Genomic DNA, 15,892 nt, shown 5'->3' on the forward strand with positions numbered 1-15,892 from the left:
ACAGTGGTTGGTAGATTCATATGTGAAAATTGAGGCCAACAACTTGAATTATATTAAACAGATATACGATGCTAAAACGTGGCAAACTAAGCCACGGATCGCTACTTTATCATTGAAAAATGGTGAAACCATCGGCCGCGTCAAAAAATGACTCTATGCCCCCATGCATATTATATTTGCACATAGACTTAGCAACAATGCTAGGATGAACAGGTTAGCAAAGAGCAATGAAAATATTTCACTCTAAGCGCATGAAAACAGAATTCATACAGCGTTACAGAGTCAGTCAGTGAGTCAGTCAGTGATGAGCGTAATTATATTTTAGATTTTACATGAATATTCCTCTTACATTTACAAAAAAATCAGTGCTTGTACTTAATGTACACGCGTTAGAAGTTATACTTACTTGACGTATTGAAAAAGTAACTTTAATTTTCATGCAAATAATTAATAGGAATAATATAATAAAAAAGACTTGAGTGATATTACAAATAAAATTGCTAAAGTATAAATTCAATCATATTAAAAAAAATAAAGAAAAAACTAATTAATATTATTAATATAAACACGTGTATAAATTTAATTATTTAATTTAGTAACATAATCGAAATAAATTTATATTAATAACGAAAATCAATAATAAAGCCGAAAGTTTATTTTAATTTATTAGCTTCAATTATTTATTATAAATGATGCAATGATATTGTTTGTTTCGTCTTTTCGTTTTGCTGTGTTTTTGTCTCGTTTCAACTGTTGTGCTGAATTTTTGGGTTCGGTATTTTTATGCTGTCATCATTTGTGGTTTTTTTTTCGTTTTTGTTAGTCCATTTTTCTTTGTTTTTCTTTGTTTGTTGACCATATTCCTGCTGTGGAGTATTGTGTGGTGTTTATATCCCGACAACAGGAATTTTTTGCTTAATTTGTGTTTTTGTAGTTTTCTTCTACAGACATACATGAGCATAGCAATGGCGTATGTCCAAAATCCTACATCAAGAAATGATGCAATAGTTGTTAACTTTTAATGTCAATAAATTATAAATACGGGAACATAACCTCACTTTTAAATATGTTTATAAAAACAATTTCTATTACTAGTATTCACAATAAACAATTTTTTTTATAAAATTGTACAGTATTCAAATTCCATAACTAAAGTATAAGATTTAAAAACTTATAACATAAATTTTATTTGCATGTAGCCTTTTTTTTTATCCTGTTAAAATTTCGTTGCATGGTGCGCGCGCATCTTAAAGGTTCACTCTCCACGCAACCCAGTGAAGTGCACGTGTACAATGTAATGACGCGCTGTTCCGTGGGCCTCGCAGCGCGGGCCGGCCTGCTGCTTCACGTGCCCGCGTGCCCGGAGCCGCTGGGCGTGCAGACGTACGCGCACCCGGAGCTGTGCGACCACTTCTTCATGTGCACCAACGGCACCGTCACCCTGGAGAAGTGCGAGAACGGCCTGCTGTACGACGGCAAGGCTGACGTCTTCAACCACTGCAACTACAACTGGGCCGTCGACTGCGGCGCGCGCAAGTACGAGGGTGAGTTCCGCTGCTCCTTTGTTCCCGACCCTCGCACGTTAGTAGGTGGAGCATTAGCCGTCGGACGTGAAGCCATTTTCTTCTTCTTCAAATTTTCACTAACCAATATGGCGGACGTTTGTTTATAATTGTATCAGGTGTTCTAGCTTGCTTTGGCAAACTACTGTAGCAAGTTAGATCAAAATATTATCGGTTAATATGTTCATATTTATATAAAGTCTGCAATGAACCTTCATAATATTGTCACGGGTTGAAATGATCAATTTCACACAAATCTTCAGCATTTTAACGTCAATTACAAAAGTACAGCTGTTACATTTGTAAACTTTCTGCCGCCATTATGTTACGTGTAGTAAAGTGATTTGCCCCTTTAGGCTTCTCCCTCCCCCCTCACACCATCTGGATCCTTTCCTAACCACTGGTTTGACCTAGCGTCCACACGCCCAAAGGCGTAGTCAGGGAGGGGCTACAGTCCCCCCCCCCCCCCCCCGCGGTCCGGAAGAAACTCATCAGCCAGCTTAAAATAACGAACATATTGCTTATTTTATGGCTATGTCCACTAAATAAGAAAATCAGTTACAAAATTTCACCTTCAGTTTACGAAGAACGCTGGTTACAAATTATCCAGGGCTCTTCGTAAATTTACGGCTGTCTTTCTTAAATTTACGGACACGTGAGTTTGCTTTCTTTTTGAACTTGACTTGAATATGATCTGACATTGCGTGTTAATTGTCTCTGGTCATTCAATAAATTTCCTTGCTGTGCGTGAGACGCAGGTATCGCTCATCCCTACATTATCGCTACGCGCCTGATCCAATTAACACTTTCCCCAGCCCGAAGATTCTCTGCGTCTCTCGAGGGTTCGGCACATTCCCAGAGCTTTGTCTGAGTGAAGTGGCGTAACTATGACGCTATTGTTCTCGGAGCTTCCCGTGTTTATTCATGGATTCTGACGTCGCGACACTTCGGAGGGCTACGAGACCTTTCAGGTCGGAACATGACAGTTATTTGAGACGAGTAGTATGGGAGTGACAGAGGCTTTTGGTGACACCCACGAGAGTGCGAGGCTGATGAATACTTAGAGCGATGACAGCAGTGAAGCGAGAAGGCAGAGTGAGTCCTTGGCGAGCGAAAGTGGACGACGAGCGACAGGGCTTCGTGTGCGAAGGTTGGTGCATCGGGGACCGTGTCGCGGCGCGGGCGAGTGAGTAGTGCGTGACAGTGTGTTGGACAGGGGTGCGTGGATACAGACGATAATAGAGAGACAGAGAGCCACTGTAGAGCTGAGCTCCAGCGGGGAGAGTAAATTGTAGACTTACTGAAAGAAGTGGTTAATTTGTGACCAGGCATTTATATTGTTGTATTATTATTATTAATAGTGTAAATATTATTTAATAATTAAATTGGCTATCGTTTCCGGACCTGTGTTCTCCCACTCGAAACAATATCATAAAATAGGTACTTAATATAAACAAACATTTTTTAGATTAATGTTTATGAATAAGTTGATCACAAAAAAAAATTGGACTTGTTCACAAAAATATAAAGATTGGCTTTTGAAAAAAAATAGATGTATAGTCTCTAGAGATAGTCATAGGTACACTTCCATATTTATTGATAGTAATAAACTGTTATACATAACATATATTGTTTTAAAACACAACTTTGCGCGTATTTTGTTACATTAAAGGGTGTTTTGGTGTCACGAGTTGCGCACTTCCACCCGCTGTTCGCAGTGACCGGTCACTTGGGGAGGGGGTGCGTCAAACAGGCGCGGGGCTGCAAGAGGGTTGTTCTGCCGCAGACGTGCCGCTCAGCACCCCGGGCTGCCTGTACCAGTTCGGCGTGTACCCGGAGAGCGACGTGTGCAGCACCAACTACCTCAAGTGCGCGCACGGGGTGCCGCTGCAGACGCCCTGCGAGCCGGGGCTGGTGTACGACGAGAAGATCCACGGCTGCAACTGGCCCGACCTGCTGCTGGAGCGCTGCAACCCTGAGGGTGAGGCCGCGCTCTCTCTTAAATATAACATTACAGATATATGTACATCTGTAACAACTGTATCGCTACCAGGGGCACGTATCTGTAGGGTTCACGAGGGGTCCAGATGGGACCCGTGTAACACGAGGGTTTGACCAACACGTCAACTCTGGATACGGTGCCCGTATGCTGTACACTGCCATATTATACCTACGTGCATGAAGAAAGCAGAAAAAACTTTAAGATATACATAAGGTTTTTCGTAAGACACGGTTTTAACATCAAACCCGTTCCAAAGTCACGCTTTTACAAGTGCAGGGCCCCGGGCGCCGCCTGATCTCTCCACACGGGCACTACGCCCATTATCACTACAAAATAGAGTTCGCAGTAATGCTTGGGTTCAGATTTGTGGCCGGGAATTTTGGCTTGTTTGTTGTCCCAGCACCTCTAATAGTTAAAGTTATTTTTAAACAGTTCTAGGAATGACTTTTCAGTACTGACTGTGCACATTAATAAGCATAATAAAACAAAATAAGGTCAAATTATTTAATATTTGATTATGTTCCCCCATCGATAAAAATATTTATGCTTGAATGAAAAATCAATCAAAATATATAACTGTGTGCCAATTTTCGTAAAAATAATAGGTACTCAGTATTATCTCGAAAAACGTATTTCATATATACGAAAATAACCATAGTCAAGCTTTGTACAAAGTTCTTGTATTATAAACCATATCTTGGTAACTCGTTTACAAAGGAATATTTTGTAAAAGTACAGAACATGTTTTTCTTTGTTAGTACCAGATTGGTTTCCTAAATTATTTTGCTTATAACATTTCGTGTTTTACACATGGAATTAGAGAAACTCACAATATAACTCCAATTAATTTTTTATGAATAGCTTGATAATGGTTCATATATGCTTAAAGGTCAATTTTTATGCCAGTGTTAGCATGTGCTGAACGTCGTATACAGTTTTTTTAACATTTCGTGTGTAGTCTTCGGTTTTAAAAAATAATTTTTGTTACATTATTAAGAAATTAATAAAAGATAAGGGTTTTCCCAAAACCATAAAAATTTTGTCTTATGGTTTAAAAAATATTGCATTAAAATTTAGTTTTTATATTTACTCTAACCATTAAGTAAAGTATTTGTTTGGTAGGATAAGCCTTTAATATACAATACAATTTTGTTATATTATGAATTTACCTAAAATCATATGAAAAAAACACGACATTTTTTATGGCAAATAATTTAGGATACTACACCCTCTTAAGTCACTTCCTACCTTACCATCGACAAATCCCAACACAAAAAAAATTGCAGAAATTATGTCTGACCACGCTCGACGATATTAATACATAAGTAAGAACTGGAGTCTCACTCGTTTAATATATTCACGTCGCAACTTTCTGAAACTGATTCCTCGATGCAAAGTCATAGTTTTTGGGGCGTCCTCCAAACAAGGCGTGGGCCCTCAGCTGTACATAAAGCTGCTTCACGTGGGACACAAACAGTAGGCACAAACTGTCCGCCCCTAGCCCCGGGGGGGGGGGGAAATTCTGTAGTTTTACAAAAAGATTCTTTTGGAAATATTAAAATAATATGCCAAGAAATAGTTTGTAATACAACAAGAAAGCTATCCTAACTTTGTACAACACACGGCTGTGGTTATTTTTGAGTGAATGAAATACTTTTTATTTCTCACCCGAGATAATACTGAGTATTTATTACGAAATATGGCGCGATATATATATTTTTTTTAGTTGATGTTTCTACCAGAGAACAGATAATCGGATAATCAATAATTGGACTTTATTTTTATATATTATGCCTACTGACGTGCGCAGTTATTACTGGAAAGCTATTCAGGGAACGGTTTACAAATAATTTTAAACTATTGCAGGTGCTGGGACAACACAAAGCATGAACTCCCTGGTAACAATCCGAACCCAGTATTACTGCAAAAATTATTTTGTAGTGCCACAGTTGATTTCGTGTAAATGTATGAATTTAAAAGTGTCTTTAATTTTACATGAATATTTCTGTCCCATTTATAAAAAAAAACCGTTTAAGGATGCGTTATGATAACTGATATCAATACTGCAACCTGTGCGTTGGTACTCAATTTTCGATGGGAACATGATAGATTTTAGGCTATCAGCCGCAAACATAATGAGAAATGAACTCATTTAGGTAAAGTATTTCCTGACTGCACTAGAGAACTGATTATTCTTCATGTTCAACACTGTAAGGTGAATAAAGTTTTAGTCACACTGTTTATTTACATATAAAGCAACACTTGATAAGAATATTTCTAAAAATTTTGTTTACCTTACACACAAATAGGTATGTATATAAACATGTATATATAACATGTAAAGTAATTGTAACTTTGTTAACATTCTCCTTTGGCTTGTAGAAATCTTACTTTTGCAATCGCAGGTAATCTCGCTTCTCAAATAACAAAATTATATAAATTCATTTTTACTTTTATTAATTTTATTTCCGGTTTTCTACAATTATTCTACTTCTTCATGCTTTCGTTAGTTTACATTTGGATTTTTTTTCTTGGTTAATTTCACTCCAGTCAACTATTTTTCTCTCTACTTTGCCAAAAATTACGCTCTCTTAACATATCTCAGTTTTCGTTTTAAATTCCTTGTTTGTGTTGTTACTTATGTTTATAATAGGTTTCATTCATTGCTCCATGAATAATTCCTTTTTACATAAAATATTTCTGGGAATGGACTTATTTGACAGTCTAGAGAAGACTAATAAATCAGTTAATATCACGTTGGTCTGTACAGGCTATTTGTTAAACTGTTGAAGTGACTAAATTTTTAGTGGCTCTGAGAACCTGTCCCATAATTCTACAAAATCTATAATTATTATCTTCACTTTTTACTTATATTTTTCATAAATATTTTATTCATTTTATACATTTAATACTTATTTTTTGTACATTTTGTATATCTTCCTAAAAGTTTTTAGCAATATGTTGGTTGTACTTGATTCTTCTGAGAATAAGTTTTTTCATCTTCAAAAATGTAATTGATCTTTTTCATGTTCTACTATTTAATCCAGTAGAACATTTTATTTAAATACTTTTAATCTATTTATCTTTATTTCTTATATATTGTTAATAATTTTTTATGCCTTTTAAAATTTGGTTTTACCTAATTTGGTGACTTATTTTGGGTGCATGATTTGCATAGTCATTCAGTAGTTGAAATATTTATTTAAAATTTATGTCTTCCTATTAATAATTTTTAATTAAAACTATCTTCACCTTCAGCTATAGTTCCTTCTTTTTTTAATATTAGCCGCTAACAGTTGGTTTACTTTAGTAAAGATTACTTTCCAGTCCCCTCTCTACGCTCATTATTCACACACTTCATTTCAATTCTGTGAACTTGGATTTTATCTGTAACACTTAAGGAATTCCCGTACATTTTAAATATTTATCTACACTTTTTAAACTGACTTGTTAGAGCATGTTTTAATGTCACCGCTAGTGGAAGTTGGCGTGTATTTATTTTAGTTTTATAAATAATGGTGGAATACTTTTTCAGTACTGGGAAAATAAATCAAAACCATTTTCCCAATTATTAATAAGGTAAATTTTATAGAACTTTATGTCACTCAAAACACGAATTCACATAATTATTTTACTTAAATGTAACATAAGTTAAGCACGTAAGATAAAGAAAGAATACATTTAATAATGTTGAAGAGAGTGAAGATCTTAATACAAAAAGGGGTTGTGTTGGTTCAATAAAACTTATAGTTTAGTAAATTCTTAACATGTATATAAATATAGGTTTTCATTTTGTCAAATATTATGTGGTTAAATGTGTATACAAAACAAATTAGTAGTGAAAAAACTTCATTGACTCTGTAGGTACAATTTTTGTAGTAAAGAATAATCTTTGTAACCAAACTAGTTAAATTATGTATATCTAAGAATTTCATAAAGTATTCAGGGTGGCTACAAATATCCCTTTAAATAATAGTTAAAAAAATGTGATACATACAATCATATAATATTTATAATAATTGTAATATATATAAGAGTCATTTATAAATGTAAATTTATTTTAAAGGGGTTATTGTCTAGTATATTACTGTATACATTTATGTTTTAAAATTCCAAATATAATTTCTTATATCAATGTTAAATATAGTAATTACATAAACTTTTTTTCCCAAACAACATAATAGTATTTTAAGGCAGTTACTAAATAAAACACTTAAATATAAAAAATATGTACCTTATCTCCACGGTTATGGAAAATAATATCAACATTTCTCCAATAAGAGTAACTATGCAATAGTTGGAGAAATATTAATCTCGTGAACCAAGAAAATTCAATGCACAAGTTTCAATTTTTTTCTATAGCATTTAAAACTTTAAACTGACTTTTTTTTTAGTTTCAAGCTCCACTACATCAGAAAAAAAGTAATTTTATTTAATTAATAAATAACTATGGTATGGAAGGATTGAACATTTTTGTTCCAAGCTTTTAGGTTAACATTGATAGTTAGAAAAGAATTAAATATTATTTTGGTTTACAAACTTAGCATAAAATAATTAAACAAAATTTATGAAAAATTAATGGTTTAGTCATATTGACTTTAAAAATAACATAATAAATTAATCCAAGCAGTAAAAAAATATATCTCAACATTTCTCATAATAAGGAAGTATAAAATATTTTTTCTTCAGTTTTTCAAAAAAATTGAACCATTTTTACCCCTTCGGTCTGATTTAGCCAATTAATATAATTTGCCAAGATTTCTTTCATTATTTTAGGTTTCATTCTGAAAATATTTTGTACAAAATAACTGCTGTTATTTTTTCTAAAAAAAAAATATTTATTTATAAAACCTTTGGTTTGTTGATGTTTTTGGGGTCTAGGGACCATGAAACGAAAAACTATGTATACATTTCCAGGAGTCACCCCTTGGGAAAGACTGCAATGGGTAGTCTTTCTTTAAATTTACTTTATAATGTACCGAGAGAAAATATTTGTACATTCTTTGTAGAGCATAAACCAAAATCAATCTAACATACAAAGCTTGATTACAAAGTGTAATAAAAATTATACTCGCATCATTCTGCTGAAATAATCATACGTATAAGATTCACGAAATGAGACAGAGACAGCAGAAAGGTAAAAAATGGACTTACCAATTGAGCAATTTGTGAAGAGGTAGTCGATCAGCAGTCGAGACACTACGAAGAGAGCTCAGATATGGGGACCTTTTTGTTCGGGTGTTTTAATGGTAATAATCGTGAGGCCAGATACCAGGACCCTGAAACGACACTACTGTTTTGGTTTTAGTGGACGTAGTCCGTGACAGTGGTATGTTTGAGAGGAGGAGTGAAAGCGCCTGTTCGGTCGCAGCTGTGATCGGCTTCAAGTGCCCCACCAAGATCCCCTCCAACACCGTGGCCGCCAAGTTCTGGCCCTTCCCGCGCTTCGCCATCCCGGGAGACTGCAGCCGCCTCATCACCTGCGTGAACGGCTTCCCGCGCCTCATCACGTGCGGCGACGGCAAGGTGTTCGACGAGTCCAGCCTCACCTGTGAGGACCCCGACCTCGTGCCCAAGTGGTGAGTGCTCACGCATAGTGATCCCCGACACTCCTTGTTGGGGTGTCCTGTCACCTCTGGGCTCACCAGTCTGGATAGCTGGGAGAGGTTGGGTAGGCCTCCGCCGGACCGCGGGTTCGCTGGGTGATTGAGGAGTCCCAGCGTGAGGCGGGAGACTGGGGTAGGCGCCAGAAGTGATGACAACTCCGGAGGGCTAAGGGAGCATCCAACTTGCTGGTGAGCTGAGTGGGGTAAGGGGCCGAAGGTGGTACATATGCTGGGATGGGTAGCCTCAGCCGCTATGTATAGCCGAAGCTCTAACGCCCTTCCCGGTTGCGTATGCGGCGTATCCGCATCCATGCCCATGGGGGCCCCAGGGCGGAAGGGCCTAGGCTAAGAGCGCTGGGTCAAAAAAAGAAAAGGGGGGAATCCCTTGCACGGCATAATAATGTGACCTCTGGGTGTACAGTCGTTCTAGGACTGCCATAACCAAACTTTCACTCTATATAAGTAAATGTTTGCATGCAGAATATTTCCAGAAAATCTAAATTTATGTAACAACATAAATATATAAAACATAAATATTTTCAAGGAAAAAATCGCTTATCCATAAAACCATGTATATTTTAATGTAGATTGGTTGTTTGTATTGTTATTCAGAACTTAACTATCCTAAACTTATTAAACGAAACAATAAAAAGAATGTTCATGTCTTACAGTCATCACTTAAAATGGGGATTAAATTCTTTTATCACTATTTATACCCGAGGTGTTCAACTATCTGTAACTCGGAACCAAAGATGGTGCCTATGTTTCTTAAAGACAAATTCATAGGAAAGTAAAAAATTAATATGTTTTTTCAATGATAGTGAATTTTCCATCAATTCCCACATGTGTGTAGATGGTAAGAGGAACTTCATTAATTTCTTCCAAACGGGGACTTTTCCTACAGGAAAATGTACTTCACATCGTAGCTGTACTTAATTTTGTATGACTAATCTAATAAAGTTAGAATTTTATTCTAATAGCTTTCACTAAAGGGTTAAGAAAAGGGTTATAAACGTCATAAAACCATATTTGAACTTAGGCTCACTTGGTTCAGAGGTACAGATACTTATGTGATACCAAATATTTTCTTCTGTGCTCGAGGCTATCTTTGGCTAACGATTTGCAAACATAGCTGAGAAATTCAGCTGTTATATAAAAGTATTTTCTTTAATTTTACTAATTAGTGCTTCACCTACAGAAACAGGCTTTTGTTTAAATTTTAACAGTAGTTTTTTTCCCATAAACCCTATTTAAATTTACTTGTAGTGAAACATCAAATACTAGCTGTAATGTTATTTGGACTTACAAAGTGACACGATACACATAACATCAACGAAGCACCAAGTGCCGTCCACTATGACATTTTTTTTCGCAATTGTATTAAAAAATGCTGACCAATTTGGACACAAATATTTTCTACTTCGTAGCTTTTTAGCATGCAGTATATCCAAATTTTGTCTATGAGACTGACCAAGATATCACTCAATTTACAAGCCATTGATTACTAATGAGATATATTAAATATAAAATAATAACCACATATTACTGAGCGATAAAATCAAACAAGACTTACACCTTTTGCCGAGAGACAAGGCCGCGCGTTATCATACTTTAAGACTTTCAAAGTCAAATTCACTCAACAGCATAAATACAAACCATATAATTAATCTGTAACAAAGTACGGATGGGTTAACTATAGAATAGAGAGCTCTCAAAATATGATCTGTTGGCTTGAGACGAAGGAGTCTCCACCTAGACAATACCAGCCAATCTAATTTAAACTGCTCTTGTCCGAAAATCTTCAACATGAAACACTTGATACACTTTAGCTTAATACACGTATAAAAAGGAAGATGCCTGCTCTATAACCCAAGCCTCTGGTGGCTCTGTGTGACGTTATAAAGTAAAAACTTTGAATTTCAAGATACATTTTTATTACAAAACTATATGTGTTGTTCAACAAAAAGAAAAAGAAAAAGTGATTACAGTAAGGCAGCATCATTTGTTACATGCCCAGCATAATAACATTTAACAATTGTTACATGCCCAGCATAAGAGCATATTAACAGTGAGACTGCACACAAGATACACAAAGTATGTTTTCATATCATTATATTATAGACTAGCTTTCTGACTCAGGTACAATAACAATAATTATCCTTTGCACACGACAGTTTACATTTCAAAACAATATTGTTCTACCCGAAACTATGACTTAATTGGCCACATTCAGACATGCGTGACGTCATGAACTACCACTTGTATCACAGCATGCAACGCTTTGCTTAGATTAACTTCTGTTGAATGGCCTTCCTATTAAATCATAGGCAAATCTTTAAATTTTTATAATTTTTACATTACATGTTTACACGAAGTGAAAAAAGCTGATTGAAAATGTATTTATTAACTAAGCATTCATAACTCATTTGGAACTGAACCCATGAGGGCCAAAAATATTTCCTTAAAGAAACTTAACTTAAAACAACATTAAGAACAAAGTACTAACGATTAAGAACAAAGTTCACGCAGGCGTATTCTCTAGTAAGCTAAGCTTACTGAACGAGTACTTAAGAATCAAACAAAACGTACACATTTTGCTGAGAGACAAGACCGCTAGTTATCATACCTTAAGACTTTCAAAGTTAAATTTAATCAACAGCATAAATACAAAGTTACAAAAAATTAAATGAACCCTAACCACGTAACGGAGAGCTACTGATGCGTTCCATTCCAAGATAAATCCACGCTGCAAGGAACATCGTACATACGAGTTAAAATGAATAAAATACCAAAAAAACTAGGATAGGCAAAAATGTATTATACGAAATGTTAATTTTGACCAATGGATCCAAAACCCAAACTGAAAAAAAAACTAACAAACTATTATGAATAAGTATTAACTGACATCACATGCCTCCCTACAGCCCCATGGGGCTGTATCAAAAAGAACACAAATAAGGGTAATACATGCTCGTAGCTACAATTTCCTACAAAAGTAGGCAAGTCATAAATCTTTGCGAAAATAGCGCGGGCACATTAGCGAAAGTCGTTATCAGGCAACCCATTGGTAGGGGAGGAAAAAAGGAGAAGTAAAAATGAGGGAAAGAATACTAAAAGGGATAAATGGAGAGGAGTAAATCAAAGAGAGATAAAAAGGAAGGCAGGTAAACAAAGGATGATAATAGGAGGGGAGAGAAACAAGGATGACAAAAAGGAAGAGAGGAAAACAAAGAGTGCTTAAAAGGAGCTGAGGAATACAAAGAGGAATAAAAAGGAGGAGAGAGAAACAAAGAGGGATTTAAAGGAGATGAAAGAAACAAACATAGATTAAATGAAGGGAGAGAAACAAATATGATTAAAAAGGATATGAGGGAAACCTAGAGGGATTTAAAGGAGGGGAGTGAAAACAAAGGATGCGGAAACGGAGGGAAGGAAAGCAAAGAGAGATAAATATGAGAAAAGGGAAACAAAGAGGGAATAAAAGGAAGGGAGGGAAGCAAAGATGAATATAAAGTAGAGGAATAAAAAAAATTGGTTGTCTGTAAAGCCGGTTTACGGACGATAGTTTAACGTGACGTCATAACAAAACATTGATGAAATTATTGCATACTTTTATGAATAAAATTGAATCATTTTTATTTTAATAATAAAAGAATAAATACTTGAAATTATACTAGTAATCAGATTTTTAAAATACAAGAATATTTAACCTTTATTGCCGAAATTGTTGTTGTAATATGCAATGAAAACCACATTAACTTTTCATTTTACTTTATAAACAGTCGACGACAGTTCACGTGTAAATGACTTGTAATTAATTTTAAAAACTGGCGATTAGCTATAAAGTTTAAATATAATTATAAACAAGTTTTCATATAAATAAATTGTAATCAAATATCTATCATCAATTATATGAATCATCATAATTTTTTAGTCAATTGTAACATAACCTTTTTTTACTGCACTCGCCGATAACGGTACACAGCGTAACGAAACAATGAGCGTAACGGGACACAGCTTAATGGAATAATGAGCGTAACAGGACACAGCGTAACGGAACTATGTGCGTAACGGGACACTTTTTCGTGCGTGCAGCTGGCGTTCGTCGATTTATTAGACGTTGTCATGTCAAAAAGAGGGGTAAAAAAGAATTGAAATGTATAGAAAAAATTGCTTGAAGTGAAAGGCAGCACCAGCATAAAAAATACGCACACGTACGCAAACATACAGATTTGAGATATCATGAACTTATTTTTTTCAGGCACCCTAAAAAAACTTATATAAGTTATTTCAAAATCTAATTTTTTATTACAGCGAAGTTAAAAATCTTTAATTTTATATTGTTTGTATTGCTAAATATATAATTGATATTTTGTAAAATATAATGGTACCAAGACTAATTACAAAATTTTAAATTTACTTCAATAAGTAAAAAATTATGGCCATTTAATAAGTAAAGTCTATGTTACATCTATTTTTGACATTAAAAAAATCCTTGTTTTTACACTCGTTCTCGATTGTGAACACAACCAAAAACATTAGTTAATATAAATATTTACATGATTTATATCAATAAAAAATTATTATTCATATTTAAAAATTTGATTTTCTCACGTGCAGTTTTAAAATTAGTCATGACACATAAAATCGTTTCATTACGATATACGTTTAGCGTTTTTTTTATCTTTTTATAAATGTAGCATTTAAATAATGAAATATTTTTAAGTACTTCTGCCTCCACTCAACCAATTATTGTTAGATAGTTAAAGGTGGCCTTGATTCACTATATACGTGTAAGTAAAAATAATTTTATAGTTTAAAATACATAGCATATTAAGATCATTTATAGCCTTATAAAGTTTTTCATGTGACTTTAGGGTTTAAATATTTTTATATATTTGGAATTTTTTCATGAATACCTAGAATTTATTTTGTCATCTATTTTCGGTACTGAAACATGATTTGAGGTAAACTTTTTCCTTACTGTAGTGAATACATTTAGCCAAAGCTAATAATTTTTGAATAATTTGTGATATTTATTTATTTTGTTTCAGTGCCAACTTCCTGAAGAAATAAGCAAAATATAGTTAAGATCTTCAAGCATCATCTGGAAGAAATCATCAAAATTGAGACGAAATTATCTACTCTGCAGGTGTTGAAGTGAGAATAAAGTAAAACACAGTTGTTATTGAATTAAATCAATCTAAATTATTGTTGCTATTATCATCATTCACTGAATGATATCATTCAGTGTTTCGTCATATTCATTACTGAGATGTTTCTTTAATACCTTAAGGAACAAATTTTTTTTCCTGTACAGTGGATAAGAACTAAAAATTTTAAATCTGTTTTTGTGTCTGTATATATTTTTTACAATAAATATGTAAAATTTGACGTGCAATCTCAAGGTTCATGAAGTACCTTAAAAGGCATTGATATTGCATAGTTTTTTTAAGTTTAGCCACTTTTATACCACAGATGATTCCTATTAATGTTCCTAAACTTTTATTAGCTATACTCACTCTTTTGCCGTTTGTTAACTTTGCATTATTAGTAATTGCATGGATTTTCTTATTTTATGTTAGATAATTAGCAATTCTGTTATTTTTAATGTCACGCAAGTTAAATAGTTAAAATATCTGTATGTCACTTTGTAACTTTTAAAAATAGCAAGTACATTAGGCAAACAAATCGTATAAAACAAATTTTATTATTAAATTATATTGCAGCAAACAGCAATTGTAAAAACCACCATGTTCTCAAGGGTTTAGATGTAAACGAAAAAGTTTATAGCCCAATCTTTATTTATTCTACATCCTAAACGTCTTAGTATAATGACATGTACCTGTTTATAACATTTTAATTTTTTTGTTTTACATAAACCTTTATCAAAAGTCTCACATAATATTCCATTAGTTTTGCATTTTGCAGACTGACATACTAAATTTTTCCTGTAGTATGATTTTGTCTGTGGTTTTTAGCTAAAGAAACATTTGTGAACTAAACTAGTAAAGTTTATAATAAGAGAACAAAATTAGTTTTAAAATATGTAATTTTTTTTTATCTAATGATGCAGTTACTCTCTTTCCATATGTTTACACTCTCTTTATTTCATCACACTCCTCCTGTTTTTTCATTCTGTCTACAAACTATATATAGGTAATAGTTTATAAATAAAAAATAATATCTTTGTTTTTACAATAATAGGGCATTTTTAATCTTTCCTTATCTAGTTGAAATGTTGCCCCAAAGCTGGTATTTCTTGTTTCGGTTTTTTATGTTCTTAAAAAAACCTAACGCAAGAGTAATATAAATAATTGTTAAAGAAATAATAATTGCTTCCAAGCCATTACAGGTATAAAGTTTAAAATACAATTGACAAAATATATGGTAAAATATATAACTTGAATATATAAATTCAGATTACATTAATTAATGTGAAATTTAAATCTGCTCACAATATGCCAATTCTGCAAATTGAATTAAATAAGATGCACTAACTGAAATAAAAGCACTAGGAAAAAAAAAACTTAAAATCGAGCAATTTGCAAAGTTATTCGCAAACAACAGTTGACGTGTTATGAACAGAGCTTAGCCAAATATTATTAAATTGTGTATAATTTTATAATATAGGCCTGAATTCGACTGACAAACTTCACCTGCATGTCTATGACAAAAAAAAATAAGGAAAAAATATTTTTTACAACCTATGTGTTTCCAAG

General features: G+C 33.7%; 1 protein-coding gene across 1 annotated transcript in view; it reads left to right on the top strand.

The window, feature by feature from the left end:
* The window catches only part of LOC134536293 (protein obstructor-E), a 32,420-nt gene extending 17,856 nt beyond the window's left edge, over positions 1-14,564 (top strand). The window contains exons 2-5 of the mRNA XM_063376047.1: positions 1,326-1,544; positions 3,349-3,543; positions 8,936-9,143; positions 14,225-14,564. Of these exons, the coding sequence (XP_063232117.1) occupies positions 1,326-1,544; positions 3,349-3,543; positions 8,936-9,143; positions 14,225-14,246 (644 nt within the window). The 3' untranslated portion in view covers positions 14,247-14,564. The remainder of the gene's footprint in view (positions 1-1,325; positions 1,545-3,348; positions 3,544-8,935; positions 9,144-14,224) is intronic.
* Positions 14,565-15,892: the final 1,328 nt, after the last annotated feature.

This window comes from Bacillus rossius, chromosome 1 (assembly GCF_032445375.1).
Source record: "Bacillus rossius redtenbacheri isolate Brsri chromosome 1, Brsri_v3, whole genome shotgun sequence".
Lineage (NCBI taxonomy): Eukaryota > Metazoa > Arthropoda > Insecta > Phasmatodea > Bacillidae > Bacillus > Bacillus rossius.